At 42.2% G+C, this 18568-nt stretch overlaps 3 protein-coding genes across 3 annotated transcripts; 2 read left to right on the top strand and 1 right to left on the bottom strand.

The window, feature by feature from the left end:
* Positions 1 to 5292: 5292 nt before the first annotated feature.
* On the top strand, positions 5293 to 8329 carry MELLADRAFT_89150 (uncharacterized protein; the record flags this gene model as incomplete). Its single annotated transcript, XM_007404645.1, has 8 exons — positions 5293 to 5299; positions 5443 to 5948; positions 6049 to 6360; positions 6433 to 6720; positions 6796 to 7113; positions 7185 to 7331; positions 7406 to 8184; positions 8314 to 8329. 8 exons carry the CDS (start codon positions 5293 to 5295, stop codon positions 8327 to 8329), a joined length of 2373 nt encoding a protein of 790 aa, XP_007404707.1.
* Positions 8330 to 9740: 1411 nt separating this feature from the next.
* Positions 9741 to 10439, bottom strand: MELLADRAFT_101856 (uncharacterized protein; the record flags this gene model as incomplete). The annotated part of the gene is made up of 4 exons (XM_007404304.1): positions 9741 to 10018; positions 10096 to 10164; positions 10234 to 10302; positions 10379 to 10439. 4 exons carry the CDS (start codon positions 10437 to 10439, stop codon positions 9741 to 9743), a joined length of 477 nt encoding a protein of 158 aa, XP_007404366.1.
* A 5787-nt stretch (positions 10440 to 16226) lies between these two features.
* Positions 16227 to 17942, top strand: MELLADRAFT_101855 (uncharacterized protein; the record flags this gene model as incomplete). Its single annotated transcript, XM_007404646.1, has 2 exons — positions 16227 to 17186; positions 17769 to 17942. 2 exons carry the CDS (start codon positions 16227 to 16229, stop codon positions 17940 to 17942), a joined length of 1134 nt encoding a protein of 377 aa, XP_007404708.1.
* Between the last annotated feature and the right edge of the window lie 626 nt (positions 17943 to 18568).

Genomic DNA, 18568 nt, shown 5'->3' with positions numbered 1-18568 from the left:
ATAGATTACTATGTAGTCAGTCCACTTTTGAGATGCAGAAAGTTGTGCGTGGAGATAGAAGCTTGAAGAAGTGAAATCAATGAAGTATAGAACATCCAACATCCAATTTGCTTGAAGGAACAGATTTGTTGTTCATGTTATCTTTTCTTTTTGACCATTATCATTACAACACAAAAAGACTTGACTTAAACTCAACTTGTTTGATTCCTTTGGTCTTCAAATCATACCATTTCGAGATCCAAAATCTAGTGGAAATCACGTTAGTCGCATATCAATCAAAACAGTGTTGGAGAGGATAGTGGTTGTGGTGATGAAGATAGAGATATTAGCCCAGGGATAGATTAACATTATGGAAGCATTGGGGCCATGAGAAGTGTAATGGGATTGAACTTAGCTTAAATAGGACTTTGTTAAGCTGAGCATTGGTCACACAATTGATGTGGTTTGCCAAGGAAGAGGAGAGGGACATGGCCTTGAATACATAATCATCCACATATCCTAGCAACACGAGCATGGCAATTTTTTCACACTAACATAAAATAATTGATTATTATAAGGGATATGTAAATGTGATGACCATACGTCTCACACTTGTTTCAATCTGAACAAAGTTACAGGTTGTATCACCTGTGATTTCATTATCCAGATGAGCAGATGACTAAGCAGACCTGTATGTTTCTGATAGCTAAGGATTGACTCAGATGCTTGTACATACATAGCATGAGATTTATGGCTCAGGTGTGCAGTGCAATAAGCTTACATTTACACAGTTTCCAACACGGCCACGCCTGCTCTCAAAGAGGGGTTTAGAGCTTTTACCCTGACTTTGGCCTGAAGTGACAGTGAAAACAGCAGAAATCTCAAGCACTTTTGCTTGTGATCCCTTTTTGAGGGCTCACAATGTTGTGCAACCTCACAAAGAGTTGAGCAGAGCTCCTTGCAAGCCTTGTACACACATGTGTGCCACTTTTTACACCATGTTACTTGAGTAAAGTTGCACAGTTGAGTTGTTGAGTTCATGTAAATATGAGATAGACTTGCACACTGAACCCTTCAAAATCACTTGATATTTGGTGTCATATTGGAATCAAGTTTCCTCACGATATAAGAGTGGTGACAGGCTCAAAACAGTATGAGGAGAAGCAGAAGTGCTTGAAGAAGCTCTGCTGAATTCATTTCAAGGTTTCACCACATTTACAGCCCTGAAAAAGGGACAAGCAAACACGCTTGAAAATCTTGCTGCTCTCAGACCACAGTTGGGGTATAAGTCCTCAGTGCCTCTTCAAGAGTAGATGCGGCCATGTTGGAAGAAGGACGTAGTTAAGCTTAGCAGTGCAAGATGATAATTTGATGACCCGTTCTACTCTCAATCATGTTCCCCCAAGGAACCTATTTAATCCCGGATCCCTTTCATGTCAGCAGTGGCTAGCAACCCAATGAGAAATCCCGGGGCCTTGAAAACTGGTGTTGGATTAAGTCCCAGTCAAAGATTGTGTTTGAAAAAGTACAAGAAATCAAAGGTAGAATGTCTTTCAGGAAACACGCTTCTGAAAACATTGGGATTTATTCCACAGTGAGTCTCCTCTGGACTGTGATTGTATTTTGTGATGATGAATGAGCTACATATCTAATGTGTCCTTTGAGGCAGGTTTCCTTCTTCAGATCAGTGGTGGCGTACATAGGAGGCTGTATCAAGGTCGTGATTTTTTAGAAGTGTGTCTGGACTCTGAGCAGGTCTGAGCCTGTCCAGTCGCAGTGTCTAAGGCTGTCTGAGACTTGAGCTTGAAATTCCTCACGACCCGACTTTTGTTTTGACTGTGTGACTGTTTTGATTTCTATGACAAAATCTTCATCATCTTGCTCTCAAAACTTCCATCGCTTCTCTATCCTACCTTTCGGACTCGCAATGCCACCGAACAAATTGCAGAACCCAAGAAAGGCAAAAAAACAAGGATCCCGGTATCCCCACCCCCCCCCCCTTGTAACCCCACCACCCCCCTCCCATTCACAGCTAGTGAAAGGCTTAGTGCCTGGTGACACATGTCGTGACAGTGCCAGATTGAACCACGCTCCCATCTTTGTAATTTTTGAAGTTCACCCAAAAAGCTTCAGCTCTATCCAACTTTTTCCCAGCTCCATATCATCCAACTCCACAGCTCACAACTCAAAAACTCTTGTCATCATCTAACAACACACCACACCTCAAAAATGGATTTTGGCGAAGTTATATACCCATCCTTACAAGAAGCTGAAGATGCACTGCGGAACTATGCCAAAGGATCAGGCTACTGGTTGAAAATCACCCGCACCTGTTCTGATAAACATAAGAGACAAAAGAAACGAGTCTTTGCCTGTTCTCATGGTGGAACACCTCAGCAAGTCGTCAGTGCAGTTCGATCCACCTCAACTCAACTTCTGGGATGCAATTGGTCTGCTACAATTCGACGTGTGGAAATCACTCATCAGTGGAAGATTGAATTTAAAAATGATCAGCACAACAATCATGAACCTTCTACAAACCTTGCTGAGATACCAGCTTCACGTAAACTTGCACCAGAACAGCACAACTTTGTTATTAACCTTGCAAATGCAGGTGTTCCTCCATGACTCATTCTACGCACCTTGAAGGCATCCGATCCCACTAACTTGTCAACCAGCCAGGACATCTACAACATGATCAAGAAACAAAAACTTTTGGATCTCAATGGACGCACTCCACTTGAAGCTTTGATAGACAACCTCAAGGCAAATGATGTGTTCCATACCTATGAACTGGATTCTAATCACCGACTCCTACGTCTGTTTGTTGCCCCCAAAGCTAGTGTGAAGTCGGCTTCGGACTTCTGGACATCTGATGTGCTACTGATGGATTCAACTTACAAAACCAATCGGTGAGATCTTTCACAGCAATCAAGTTTAATCAGAGTTGAGACTGACTGATTTTTGTGGTTTGGTTGTCTTAGGTTTCAAATGCCACTCCTCCACGTGATGGGAGTTTCACCAACACATCAGTCTATCTCTCTATGCTTTGGTCTAATGCGACAAGAAACTGAAGCCGACTATCGATGGGTTTTGGAGCAGATGAAGCTGTGCTTTGGGTCCAAGCTTTCAAATCTGCAGGCTGTTGTGACTGATAGAGAGCTCGCCTTGATGAACGCTCTGAAGGAAACTCTACCACACACCAAGAATCTACTCTGCAAATGGCATATCGAGAAAAATATTCAAGCTAACATCAAGATGAAATTAACAGACGAGCAATGGAAAGCGTTTCAAAGCAGCTGGCAGGAAATTTGCAACTCGATCTCTCCCGAAGACTTCGAAGCACGCTTTGAGGCTCTTCGAACTGATATTGGCGAGACTTCTTTCAATTACATCAAGAGTACGTGGGTGATTCACAAGGAAAAGTTTGTAACTGCTTGGACAAAGGATATAAAACATTTTGGTCACACCGTCACCTCTCGGATTGAAGGTGGTCATGCTGGTATCAAAGGCTGGATCTGGACATCAACTGGTGATCTTGCAACTGTATACACCAAGCTGGAATTTGTTTGTCAACAGCAAAGAGATAGGATAGAACACCGTATAGCCTTTGATCGAACTCATACTTTATCTCGACTTCGTCCTCAAATCTGGACTGATGTCAACAGAAAAATCTCGCACTACGCACTACTAGAGGTAAGTTCTTGTCTAGTTTCCTCCCAACAATTCCTTTCCTGATTCATTATGAAACATTCTAAACCCAAATCACAAATAGACCTACAAGCAGTATCAAAAAGCCCTTTCTTTAGATGACACCAACAACTGCACCTACGTACTTTCTGGATCAAAAGGATTGCCCTGTGCCCACTTCCTGAAGCATCTCATGTTATCTTCGAGGAAATTGGCTGTGAACCACTTCGACCCTCATTGGCATCTAGAACCGCCTTTAGTTGACCCAGTTATACACAACCAACCACCTAACTTTGACTCGCTACTCAACCTCGTACGAGCACAACATAACACTCTCCCCGCCCATCAACAGAGCGTGTTGTGGAGTCAGTTAAGCCGGATTCTTGTCAGTCCAACTCCCACCATTGGTGATCCAGCTCCGATTCGATCTCGTGGTCGGCCTACAGGATCTTCGAACAAGACCAAGCGCGATCTTTGTCGTCATGAGCATCAGGAAGCTGAACAAAACGGTCCTCGATGTAGCCAATGCCACAAGACAGGTCACAACAAAAGAACTTGTCCTATCCCAGTAGAATCAGCAGATCCGGCCACAGTCGAGCATGGAGTGGTCTAGTCGTACAATGCTCAACACATCCTAGGACAAACACTATAAGATCCACCAAATACATACATGGATCTGAATTGTCCTTCTCTCTCTCCTTGTCTGTCTCTGTAGCTCTACAAGATCATCGCCTTGTTGGCTCTCGTCATTCATTTTGACACCACACTCCTTTGTCTTTGGTAATGAATCTTGTAATCGAGTCATCAAAGATATCAAACTTTGTCCAGCTACACAATAAGCTACGGAATTTACCCGAGCAATCACACTTGCTCAAAAGGGTTGAGAACCGAGTGGATTGAGCACAAGAACACAATGTGATCAATTCAATCGGTTCTCCTGACATCATGTGTTTTTTTATCTGGTCTTTCAAATGCTTAACCACACTAACCCAAAAAAAGGGAAACATATAAGGCACTCGACACGATCAATTCAATCGGTCTGATTGATTGTTTCTCAGAATTGTTTTCCAATCGCTCCGATCGATTCAAATTCGATCGGTCGGAGCGATCTCGATTCATATTGTTTGTTTGTTTCGCGCAACACTTGAAGGATCCTTCAATTATTGTACCTATATGATGTTTTGTTAGGGAAACAATCAAAGAAAATTCTCAGTGAGTGCTGAGAGCGCGGTTCAAGCTAGCACTGTCACGACTTGTGTCAGCAGCGACTAAGCCTTTCACTAGCTGTGAACGGGAGGGGGTGGTGGAGTTACTAGGGGGGGGTGGTGAGGATACCGGGATCCAAAAACAATACCCAAGAACCGAAGCAGCGTTGGCCACTAAAGATTTGCTTTCTCGCCTGCCATATGAGATCCTGATCGACATTGCAGAATACCTTCTCAATGACCTCAATGAATCCACAGAGAATTACCGCAAGAAGATTGATCAGGAAATTGCTCATTATCCTGGAACGGATACTGAATGTTCAGTTTATCAACACAATCCCGAATCGCCCATCATGACTAGTTTTCAATCATTTTCCATCGTCAATCGTAGGACGTACTCGATCTGTCGACCCATCATATGGCGGGTGAGTTGAATCTGGTACATTGAAGCTACTAAGGCAAATCACTGATATGTACTGATCATTCTGTCGTGTGTCGTCTACGCCGGTACTCTAGTATCTCAAGTTTCCTTCCGCTATATCAAGTCCCATGTCCGTTTGGCATCAAGAAATCCTTCCCAAACATGGATTCCATGTTGAAGTAGTAGACGTTGGGTTGAGACCAGAATGGTTTCAGACCCCCCCGGTCAGAGAAAAACATCGACATCAGTATCCACTCCGATCTTCTTCTGTCCATAAAATCAATTTCATTGAAGAGGATTTGGAGTATTGGGAAGTTGAAAGTGTGCATTCTGACAATCTAAACATCTCCGAGGGTCGAGAAATGTCTGGTCCTAATGGTGAACACTCAAGTGCAGTCCGCGACGTATTTGGCCTCTGTCCCAGCACCCTCATCAAAGTCCTTTCTCAGTGTCAAAGGCTTTCAACGCTCTGTCTCAATTGTCTGGATCGGTTTCGGGTACATCGTACAGCGAAAGACTTACATAACCTCAAGGACAATCTTATCTCACTGTTTTCTGATCTTGGAGAACATAAGAAGGACGGTGAAATTTCCGAGCCAAGTCGGGCCAGGCCAAACCGAGCCGGAATCGAGCGAGTATCCCATGAGACGCAGGTACATTTCATTATTAAGATTTGACACTTTCGGAATGTCAAACACTTGATCCTCAACGACAATCATCCCCCCGCCCAATCGATCAGATCATTCGCTGTAGAAATCCCACCCAACATTCCATTTATCAACAACGGAGACATTGCACGGGACGATGCAAGGTCATCAACTTACCTTCACCCTTATTTTGAGCCTTGAGTTGACCGAAATGCCTGCCAATACTCGCCCTACAAAGAAAGCGGCCAAAAAATATCAACTTGTACCTCTTCAACCCCTTCAACCTTTACCTTTCCCCCCAATCAAAGACCACAAGACAGGACTTGTTTGCCTCAACAAGAATTGTCAGCAAAGACGTCCTCATTCTACTATTTATTATATTCCTCAGCCACATCGAAATCCCAAAGTTGGAATTAAGGTAAGGACAGACAAAAGTTTGCTTAAACTTAATAACACTGAACTGTGCAACTAACTAATCATGACCACACAGTGCCACTACGACAAAGGCTACGTTCGAACTTATCATCGCGATAAATTTCACTCCGAAATCATCGAAATCAACTCCGCTCTATCCTTATCCGCCTATCTGCCTATGGACTTTAGCAGGATCATGAATGATGCGCAACTGCCGTCGCCACCAGCGACCCAACAAGCTACTCAGTCTGTGAAACCATCACGCGGCAAGAAGTATCACCCGTGCGAAGGAGTCAACGGGCAAACTGCAGAAGGACATAAGGTGCAACGGAACAATCAATGCAGCGTAAATGCCTGCTCAGAGGTCAGTCCCGTTATTAATTTAGCCTGCAACCAAATCTATCTGACTCTTGATATGAATTTGTATGTATCCTTTCAGTGCTGCTACCACCTCAACCATAAGTCTGCAGGGTGTTCTGTACACACAAACCAGCGTAAGACAAAACCCAAGGAAGCGAGCATCACCACGATCAACTCCCAAACTCACCAAGCACCGCAGGCCGGCGACGACAATGAACACGCCACACCAAGTGGCCAAACACAGGGTAGTCGCACATTCATCGAACGTCTCCCTGCTTCCGATTTCAGAAACTTTCGCACCACCTCAATCCAGAAACAGGCAACCGAACGAAAAAAAGAGGAACGTCTAAAGGCAGCTAGCAACAACATAACAATGGTGGTTTGGCCTGAAGCCGATGTATGTTCCACTTCGTCCTAGATGAATATGCATGTATCGTTGAGCTTACATATTTCCACTTGAACAAACAGGTATGTCGTGTGTTTCGAATATATGTACCTGAATGGCCAACGTTTGCCCTTCACGAATCCGAAGACCTCAAGACTCTGGTTCATGAGAAGTTTGGTGAGGACTGGAATGGCAACTTACGAGTTTGGCACGTTGACATACAGGTTTGGGTCAGTCACTCGATCCTGTGATGTATATATCTGATCGCAACTTAACCAACACTTACATTTTTATTTATGTGTAGGTTGACATGCGGATGTCCATGGTCGAATCCTACTCAGTTGGATCTCCATCGCTTGACTCTAACAGACTCCTTGTTATGTTTCCTGGACTCGACGAGTTTGAATGCAAAGATATGGACACTCACTTACTACCAGTCAAAAAAGTGTCCAAGGGTGTAATGGACATACGAAGATTCCTTTCACCACGCCAACAGGAGACTCGACCTGATGTATCTGAACAAGTCAACCTCAAAAACCTCCATGTAATCAGCAGTGACGAATCAAGTGAAGACGAGTCCAATAAAACAGTAGCTCGTGACCTTACCGATACTCAAAGACTGAGCTCTGCTAGTCCTACTCCGGCTCCTCGCCCTTCCGCCTCCACAAAACCTCCCCAGCCTTCAACTCCTCCCCAGCCTTTGACTTCCAACACTTCCGAAAATGAGAAATGGCCTCATGGTGTATTGATGTCGGACATGAAGAGATTCATGGATGAGAAAAAGAAATACTCTTATCCAGACGCTTGGAACAGGGTATTTGGCAAACCGTACAAATATGCACGTTCAACGGTGTCTACCTACGGGCGATGGCTTGATGCAATCACTGAAGCCAGATTGACCCCTTACACAATTGATAACCCCGATCATACAGTCAAAGAAGGCAAACATCACTTTAAATTGGAATGGGATAACAACAAATCCAAGAAGGCAGATACAGAAGATACAGAAGGTACAGAAGGTACATCTAACTCTAACTCTAACCACTCTCGTCCTACAAAGCGTGTCAAGTTACACAAGCACAAGTGATAAATTCTCTTCTCTTCTCTCTATTTCTGTTTATGTTTCTATTTCTGGACCTTTCACTTCAATTTTCCTTTACTCGTTTAATGTACATATCACAATCTTTGTTTTTCCACTTCATGTTCTTTTAGTCATCATACTCCCTAATCAATAGACCTTGTTTGTGCGCGCAGAACCTATGCAACTAAAAAAAATTCCATTTCACATTGATTAATGATACGGTCAGAACTTGCCATTAGATATCCCAAGCGGGTCACAGATGGATGTTGCCCATTTGATGTTGGCAAAGATTGTAGGATTGATTCTTGACATATCAGGCCTGTACTTTGATATTCATCAAAGTAACAAGGCCAAGGTTTGTGTATCACATTTCAAACGTAGGAAGTAACACTACGCCAAATTGAAAATTTACCGCTGAGTTTAGAAAATTGAGCAGACATAGACAATTGTGGAAAAGCTGGGAGGGGTCAGAAAAATATGAACAAATATTGGTTGGGCCCTTTGGTGCATTCCAATCATCTGGCATATTTTTTCATATTTTTACAACCACAATGCAAATAATGTCAGAAACCCAGATTTGGTCCAAAACTGGCAGGTAGAGAGACAGTGACCTTGCAACACCAACCAAATCATCAATTTTGCTCCAACACTTGTAGTGTCTTGACATTCTGAATGCCACATTCTGGCTCTACAGTTTTTGTGCACAAAAAAGTTGTGTGTCTCCAAGAATGGGTGAGATATATCAAGAGACGTACACAGCAGGAACCATATATAAGCATAGAAGTCATTACTACAATGGCTTCAGCACGTTAATAAACCTTGTAGAGCCATCATGCGACTTCCATAAATTGCAAGTGTTCAGATGATTGAACAAAAATACTCATATTTTTGTGCTTGAAGGTTTTTGCCCAAATATTGCTAGTTTTGGACCAAATTTGAGTTTCTGACATAATATCCCCTGTGAGCATTTTGGTTTGGGGAGACTTCAAACATCATGGCAAAAATATGCAAATATATGCAAAATGAGGGGACAGCACCCATGAATTGAATCATTATTTTTTCAAATTTTTCCGACCTCCCTTGTATTGGTGATATTTTTCTACAGTTTCAATTTTATAAACTCAGCGGTAAATTAGTGATCTGGCGTAGTGTAAGGACTTAAAAGGAAGGGGACATTGAAAGATCTGGTTATCACCTTCAAAAGGCATCCGATCTCATCCGATCAAACTCAAAAGACATCCGATCACCTTCAAAAGACATCCGATCACCTTCAAAAGGCATTTGATCTCATCCGATCAAACTCAAAAGACATCCGATCACCTTCAAAAGGCATCCGATCTCATCCGATCATACTCAAAAGACATCCGATCACCTTCAAAAGGCATCCGATCTCATCCAATCAAACTCAAAAGACATCCGATCTCATCCGATCAAACTCAAAAGACATCCGATCACCTTCAAAAGGCATCTGATCTCATCCGATCATACTCAAAAGACATCCGATCACCTTCAAAAGGCATCCAATATCATCCAAATAAGCAAATAGATCAACAAATAATTATGCTTCTTGAGTACCCTCAGGAGCATCAGCCTCATCCTTTTCCTCCTCAACCGATCTGTTCTCGGGAGTGTCTTGGCAGTATTTGCAGTAACCAGATTCCCAAAGGCCATGGAAGGCATAGCAGAAAGGACGACGTCGGTTTGTAACAGAGTCATAGCTACCGCATTCTGATGGTGCGTCCTGATCAAATTCAGCCATTGAAGGCCCCATCTCGGACTTGAGGTAATCCATAACCGCCTCCACCTCCTCAGGTTCAGCACTAGAGAACCGTATATCTGTTTTAATACAACGGACGGACATTCAGGTCATGATTAATTTCCAAACCGCAACTGAGAAGGAAAATAAAATGTACCAGGTATATTTTCCACTTGGGAATCTAAGTAAGCCTGATAGGCTTCCATTTCCTCAGGATCTGGACTTGCTGGATATGTTGAAAAGCAGAGAATTAGCAATGATTAGATAATGAAAGCAATTGAAAAAGAAATCCTACCAGGTGTATTGTCCTCTTTGGAAGCTAGATACTCCTGATAAGCTTCCTGTTCCTCCGAATTTGGGCTGGCTGGATGCGGTGAAAAAGGAATTAGCCAAAAATACTCAATTAATAAATAGAGCAGTTGAAAACTATTATTAATTACCCTGTTTTTTTTCCAGGGGTTGATCATGTCCTTTTATAAATTTATCACTTTGTGGAGCCATACTGCAATCTTTAGGATAGACGAGTTCTAGGGGATGGTGAATAAATATGGGAAAAGGTTTGAGAGGAGGGTCCAGACAACAGGACAGCCACGTTTTTATGTGGAGGAAATTTCGAAAAGAACATGTTACTTTCGAAATTCATGATCTTTCCGCATCAAGAGTTGTCAATTCCTATCTTCCCCTTTCGAAAAATATATTCTCTCCTTTGAACAAGGATATAATCGAATTCCTCAAGATTAACCTTTGAAGAGAATTGTATCAAAGGTAAATCTTGAGGAATTCGAAACGTTCGAATGGATTCAGATGTTCCTTTGAAGTTCATCGAGTCAACCAAACGTCAAGTTTATTCCTTTCTTCCCCTTTTGAAAATGATATCACAATGTCTCTCCTTTGAACAAGGATAGGTATTGGATTTCCTGTAAATTGGACAATAAATTGAAACGTTTGATTCGATGAGCACCAGATTTTCCTTTGAAGAACACCTAGTCAAACAAACGTGAACAATATATCGAACACGTTTGATATCCGCTTCCTTTGATATGATTCTTGATCATATCCACTTGAGCGATTCCTTATGATATATATACAAACTACAGGTAACGCAGACCAAAGTTGCAAATTACTAATCTATGCACATTACTACACTGGTTTCCACAATTATTGATGATACTCAATCCAGTGACCGTGAAGCGCGGAAGCTCTCCTAGTGAATACGGAGCGCGATCTTTCACATGATATTCTATCAACTCCATATATAATACAATCAATTTATCCCATCTTTCAGAACTACAAGCAAAGAATTCCCTACGGTCATTTGACAATAGTGAAATACACAAACTAGTCTATCACAATGAAGATTTGCATAATGTGATCACTACACTGGCCAATTTATATTTCCAAACTATTGTCAAACAATGACTCTAGTTTAAAAATATGTTTATATTTTCTATATATAGAGGAATTGTTCCAGAACTATTCGGTTCATCCGCCCACAATATTTCCTAATATATAGATCAATTACGTTGTGTGAGCAGTGAGGCTACTATAATTCCATTTCATTGTTTGCTTTTCTACTTTGATTCTGGAGTCAATCTTAAATTACTATTTTAATTAGATCATTGCGCTTCAATGCCCTCTCGCACTCGATCATCCAAGAAAACTGAACCATCAACTCCACCAACTTCTCTTACAAGAATCAGTGACATTACCCACGTATCAGAAACCATTCAAGGTGATGATTTCGTGGCAGGTACGGTAGGTGGGCATTTGATGAGCGAAGACGAGTTGTCATCGGTCACAGCTTCCCCATCCGAATGCAACGAAGTCGAGTCATCTGCTCATGCTTGGAGTCCCGCACCAATTAGCTCAATCAAAGAAAAGATGTCCATGTGTCACCTGTTAGATCCAGCAAGTTGAGTTATTTCGGATTGTCTAATACTCGGTCTCTATCTCCTATCTCTCTGTACTGCCAAAAATTCACTTGGATCCACGTTTATAAACCTTTGATGCCATGTATAGATCACACCAATCTTCGAGAAAACAACAAAAAAGGTAAAAGCGCCGTTCGCGCCGTTCGCGCCGATCACACCGATCACACCGATCACACCGATCACACCGATCACGCCGAACAAAGTTGAGTTTGGTTTTGTTTGGTTACGTATTCCAAGGGACTAACATCTTTCGATTGCTTGTTCGCCAGATCGTGACAAAAACTTCTTGAGGGGAGACCTATCAAAGACAAAGGCAGCCTTCATGTACCCCCTGCCAAAGGTATTGCGTGGTGTCAAGCCAGCCCTTTATGATCCAGAGGATTTTACGGGTTACGATAGTCAGCTTGTTGTATATAAGTTTGGAGCAGCAGTGACCGTGGTTCAAAGGGATCATGAATGGGTGGCGAGGTTGGTCAATTTGGAAATTGGTAACGTACCAAAGTCCCTCACGGCCAAAAATCATGTCAACTGGTACAGGAGTAAGACTTCCGGCCGCTCGGAAGTACTCAGCATGAGTCAAGCCAATGTATTTGTAGCTCACGCGTTGCAGTTATTCAAAGATGAGCTTTGTGATGTGTGGCTATTTCATCTTGAATCTGAGAGTGATGACACCAAAAGATTAGGAGATTTGTATAGGAAATCTAGAGGCCTAAACGTGATTTCCCATTTACCTATTTTCCTCTTTTGTTTCTTTCCAACCCAGTCTGACGACATCTTTGTCCTCAGGTTCAAGAGGCTATGCTTTTGCAAAGCGTTGGAGCGGTGGGCAAAGGCAAACCAGGGTGGTACTTCTGCGGAAGCACTACCGACCCTCGCAATGAGCGCTATGTTATTGATTACAAATTCCTCATGCGAGCGCCGGCTTCTGATCTATGGAAAGATTTCATTCATGCGTTTATTCATTACGCATACGATGCGAGTCTCGGCAAAACGCTTATCAGCCAAATTGATTGCGACATCGACGGTACGATCTCCAACGTATCTTGCTGTAACAAAAGTTGAATATCTTTTGTTAATTGAGGTTCTATTCAATAATCTGATAGCTTGTATCCGTTCCTAACAATGACAGTGACAAGGCAGTTGACCACGATATTGGAATGTTGTTTTTCCACTTCGGATGGGACCATGAATGTAACAGCATATGTAACCTACTCAATGCCTCAGATGCCTCAGTTCTGCGAGATGAATGAGACATCTCCATCGCGCAACAAGATCATCTTTTAGTTGTTAATTTTTTGACGCATCTTAATCATTCTTATTTTGTAGTATCAGATCGAGCAATGTTGTTTGAGTATGAGTTCGAGGATTGAAACTTTAGTTTTTTATTTGTCCATGTAATTGACAACAAAGTTGTAGAGAATAAAGATCATTAAGAATTAACATCTGTAATATTTGATCGTGATCGCCATAGCCAGTTATGGCGACACATAGGTAGAATCACTAATTAGTACATAGGAAAGATTTGAAAAATCAGTTTTGTTGATGAGTTTACTCAATTGATATAAATAGTCTGTTTTCAAAGATACTATTTGATCTATCATATAGGGTGTAGTATAACCACAATTATAATGAGTGTATAATAGCAAAATTATACGACAATTATTGGTTAAAGTTTTGGATTTTGTGATTAACAATAGTAAAGAGGTCGAAGCCCCATATTACATAGGGACTGATGTATATTCAATGTTCAGACAAAATTGAACATCAGGACGTTTACCTAATCTTTCCACTAGGCGTTCGTTGTGAACCCGTATGAACTCTTCTAATACAAAGGCATACTTGATTGGATGCATTCCACGACACATGGGGTCAAAACGGCCAAACCAAGCGTTGACGATCTCGGCAGCAGAAGAATTAAACTTCCATTACCACTTGCCATCAGGGGAGATGATGACCTTGAGCTCTGGAAAAAGGTTTGGATCATTGTTCTCTCGGCAGGTGGTATGAGTGAGTTTGTGTGATTTGATGTGAAACGCATCGACTGGCAACAGTGTGCGTTCAAACTTCTTGCGATCCTTCTCACTGTTTTGTATGTGTGAATACAAACCACATGCATTGTCATAGAATATGACTTGCGGCATTTGGTGGGGGAACGTTTCGTAAATAAATTCCTATTGACAAGATAGACATGTTTTTAGTATAGTAAGTCATGTTGGCACATGTATTTGCCAAATAACTTACCTTAACTTTAGGTAGGGATTCGGATTTGTAGAATGTCTTACGAGCCAGAATGACCCCGCAAGGGGCAACCATTAACTGCTCATTGTGCGTTCGAAGGCGACTGAATAAAGCTTTCTTATGTTTTTTTGATTCACCACCGTCTCGAGCAGATTCATGCTCGCGTTCTTCAACTTCACCATACATGAGATCATCTTCTGTAAGTGTAACCTCACCAGTCGCCGGTGACAGAATAGTACTGGGATCAAGTTGAATATGAGTGTTGGGACGCTTCAATCGCTTGGGTAGACCAAACAGTGACTTGTTGCGGCCTTTGAATTCTTTGAAGGCGTTAACGTGGTCGTCCAATTCGCAGGTTTTGTGGCCAGGTTTGACACGGCGTAAGCAGGGCTGGGCGTAACATATTTGGTGGAGAGATGAGTGTAAGGGGCAAAACCGATCGTTGTGCCTCTCAAGAGGGGCATCGCAATAGTTGGGTCCATTAGGATCAAGGGATTTAAGTTGCACCTCTGACGCGCTGCAAGCATAGTGGCCTATAGTGACGCCATCGGTAACTGCTGCACGCATGACTGATTGAATGGATGAGGTCTAAGTTAGTTTCATAGTATGGTTACTAAAAAATACGGATGGTAAACATACTTGTCGCATCATCTGAGTCAGGAATGGGTTCAATCGAAGTGCAAATCGAGCAAACATGATTGGAAAACGCTGAGCCTTCGAGCTCTAGCCACATCAAATGTTGCTGCATGGCCCAAAAGAATCTATGTTCATCGGTTCCTTTAGCGTCAGCGACCAATCTCACACCGCGAGCGTGAAAGGTTCGCATCAATCGAGACAGATCCAGTCCTATAGACATCACGTGGTGACTGATCTGACGTGTGTATCTAGCTTGCCGAAAATCATTCGAGTAAGATTTATTGAAGGTCGCATGTGCTCGATTATATATTATCACAAGGTTGTATATGCTGACTCTGGGAAAACATGGATTGTGGATGTCAATATAGCCTTAGGGGAATGGGTAACGTCTTGCATCAGAGTGAGTGAAATTATCGAAAATGACTTACACACCAATAGCTTGCAGGTGGTTGAGGTGATCAGCAAGTCTATGTGTCATAAAGTAGTGTCGAGTTACTTGAAAAAAATCTTTGGGATGACCTTCTTCTAAGGTGTAGTATTCACGGACATCACCCCGACGGACGTAACAGGGTCTGTATGTGACCTTACATTCTACAAAGTTCAAACCAGTGATCGCCATCATACATTGTCAGCCATCATACAAGTAGTATCAAGTATGATTACTTACGACGACAGTAACCGGAAAAGGACTGGATCGATTCAATGCCATCAATATCAAACAAGTACCCATAGACTTGGGTTCGAATGTCAAGAGTGACTGGGTCGCCACGGGCCTCCGTGGTGCAGGAGAGGCAATGCTTGGTAGGTGGATTGATGGTTCGCTCAGGAATGATGAGTGCAGCTTTGGGCCGATGGATGAAAGGAATGCCGTTTTTTTCGAAAATTTTGGTGTCGTATGCACAGTCTGGGAGGTGATAGTATAACACGTTCCAAAGTCTAGCCCAAGTGGCCATGGTTTGGCCGGGATCAAGGCTGTGGGTGAGTAACTCGATGGGCGCTTCGTGGGGTGATTGTCCATAAACACCATCGGTCCTGTTGATAAATTCGGCAGACAGTGCTGTAAATTTGGTAAGCTGGCTGACAGTGAGGGTACTGAGCGTATCGGGGTAAGACTTGGCAAGTTTTTTGACGAGGTCTACGACTAGCATAGTGATATATTGGCGAGCGCAAGGTATGACAATAATAGGGATTTATTGAGGGAATTGAGCAGGAGGTGTTCAGGAGGTGTTGAAGATACTAAAGTTACGCAGAATCAAGCCTCTGAGAAGCGCTCGGATGGTTTTGGCAGCGGCTAAAATCTCAGCTACAACATTCATTGGGGAAATGGAAGTCATCTTTTTCAATTCCATGTATGTATATACATATGCGGTTCGTTGGATTGCGTCAATCCTTTCAGCAGGGCATTGATAGTTTGGGCACGGTGTTGCCTTTCTTTTCAAACTCACATAATACGTTTGCAAACTGCAATAGTAGTGCAATTGACATGGGGCAAAGTTTTATTTTGAACGAGAACGCTGGAGGAGACATGCAGAACTGCCTGGAGGCATGCGCATGCTCGCTAGATTGGGACATCTCGATTGGGATATGTTCGATAGTTTTCTTTTCCAGAAGAGGCCGTTGTCAAGTCACCTACTTTGGGACGTGTGAAACTACTGTCATCCGTAAAGGTATCTGTATTTCGCAGATGTGTGAAATTGGCTTGACTCGACTTGGCTCGGAAATTCGGCTCGTAAATTTTGTTGCGCTGCCAATATTCTGTGATCTTGGACGTATTCAACATCTCAAGATCCGAGGTCCTAGGTATTCGATATCCACAAGCTGTTTCATTGAACCCATCTCTCAACTCCCATTAATCGAATCGCTCGAGCTTGCGCACCTTTTGGCAGGTGAGGGGTCAGAGGTTGACAGCCTTCCTGCCTGTCTTTCAAATCTCAAAAATCTCAAGCAACTTGTGCTGAAGGACGTTGATGCCTTGGACAGCTCTTGGAGCAGTCATCAAGCACCTCCTCAATTAGTCGATGTTACCATTCGCGATTGCATCGCACTCTGTTTATCAGATATGCCTGGGTTTATCTGTGCTTGGGCGCCTCAGCTTACTCATCTAGATATCAAATTTCATGAACAGGCCAACATCTTTCCAACAGAAGACGTTCCAGAGTTTCACCCAGCTCAAGTTCATTTACCGGCTTTAACGCATCTTTCCATATGGCCACATGCCACTTGTCACTATGTTCACCGCTTCCGCAATTGCAAAAGTCTCTGTCATCTCACGTTCTATCACCTTCGAAGACACGATTGCCTCGATGATATCTCAGATGATAGTTCAAACCAACTATCAGAACTTGCTGACTTCATCACCAATAATGTGTTCCCTAATCTCAAGAGCATCACATTGCATATAGAACCTGTAGAAATTCCACTTGACCGGGCGAAGGCAACCACAGTGAGTATAATGGAAGAGTTCTGCAAATTCAACGGGATTATATTCAGTCTTCTTCCTGGTTCCGTGCACATCAAGCTTTTACCCAGTGTGCTTCTCTTTGCACGCTTGGAGTAAACATCAAAATGATTGTCGATTGTGATGAATATAGTACAGTCAATTTCACAAAGCTTGGAAAGAATTCCACGCCAATTTGCCCAAGTTTGGCGGGCAAAAGTTTCCAAGCTTTCTGCAATCGACTGTACTCACATGGCTGAAAATGTAGACAAATTCAAGATAACCTTGTATTAAAGTATCTTGTGCACCGCATAAACCTTCTTTAACGCTTTTCCCACTCTACTTGCTTACTGCTACTCTCTACTTTGATTTAATGAGGTTGAAATAATTTAATTGCTTTGTGGACCAATACTACTCTTACAATTTATGAGAAGTCAAGTCATCATTAATGCCCCTGTAGATGTACCAAGGATGATTGAACAGGTTTAATAGAAAGAATTGCACAATCACCAGTGATTGAGACTCCAAGAAGAAATAATAGATAATTTAATGTGATTTTGAACTGATTCTTAATGTCAAATAAATCAGAATGAAGCAAACACGGACAATCTTTGGGACACATCTACAAAGACTCCTATCTCAACTGCTACTTCTTGTGGTGATCTGGCAGCATATTGTAGTGATATGTGTCAAATCTCTTTCAGTAATATCTGGTACCAATGTGGAGTTTTCACTGGGTGTGGACCTTCAGATCAGTCTTGATACCCAAATAACCTTCAAACTGATCATTATGGCTAAAAGTTATGCACTCCTTGTGTTGTGGAAGGTTAAGAAATGAATCATGCTTTGAACAATATGTGGGTCTATACCATCCGGTACAATCACCTAAGCACATGAGTCCATCTTCCTTACCTCTTATACTTCACAAAATCCTTTCACTTGACTGAAACCTTTTTTGATTTGCTACCAGTATAACAAATCTGATGGTTCTTTCCCAGCATCTATTGAACCAAGAAATCAAGGTACATATCCCAAAGATTAAAGAATTTTGCCAGTCTAACTCAATTCCTGCTGGTAATTTTTTTTTAGAAAAGTGAGTGTCAAAATGACAATGAATTGTTTCTTTGATCTTTTTTTAGAAAGTTGATATCTTTTTGAGACTTCATGAACTCTGCAACAATCTTATCCACTGATATTGTATGAAATTAGAAATTGATGTGATGAAAAAACTTGGAGAGATTAAAAATGTAACAATTAGGTTTACTTTCCTACATTTGACATCTTGCAGCTTTCTTCAAAGCATCTATTTATGTGACATCATGTTGCTGTTGTAAGAGTGTGCTGATCATTGAAGTATTAGACCGGTGGCTCACTTGAAGCTTGCAACT

This window comes from Melampsora larici-populina (assembly GCF_000204055.1).
Source record: "Melampsora larici-populina 98AG31 unplaced genomic scaffold MELLAscaffold_2, whole genome shotgun sequence".
NCBI classification, from domain to species: domain Eukaryota; kingdom Fungi; phylum Basidiomycota; class Pucciniomycetes; order Pucciniales; family Melampsoraceae; genus Melampsora; species Melampsora laricis-populina.
This window is presented reverse-complemented; position numbering and strand designations above follow the sequence as displayed.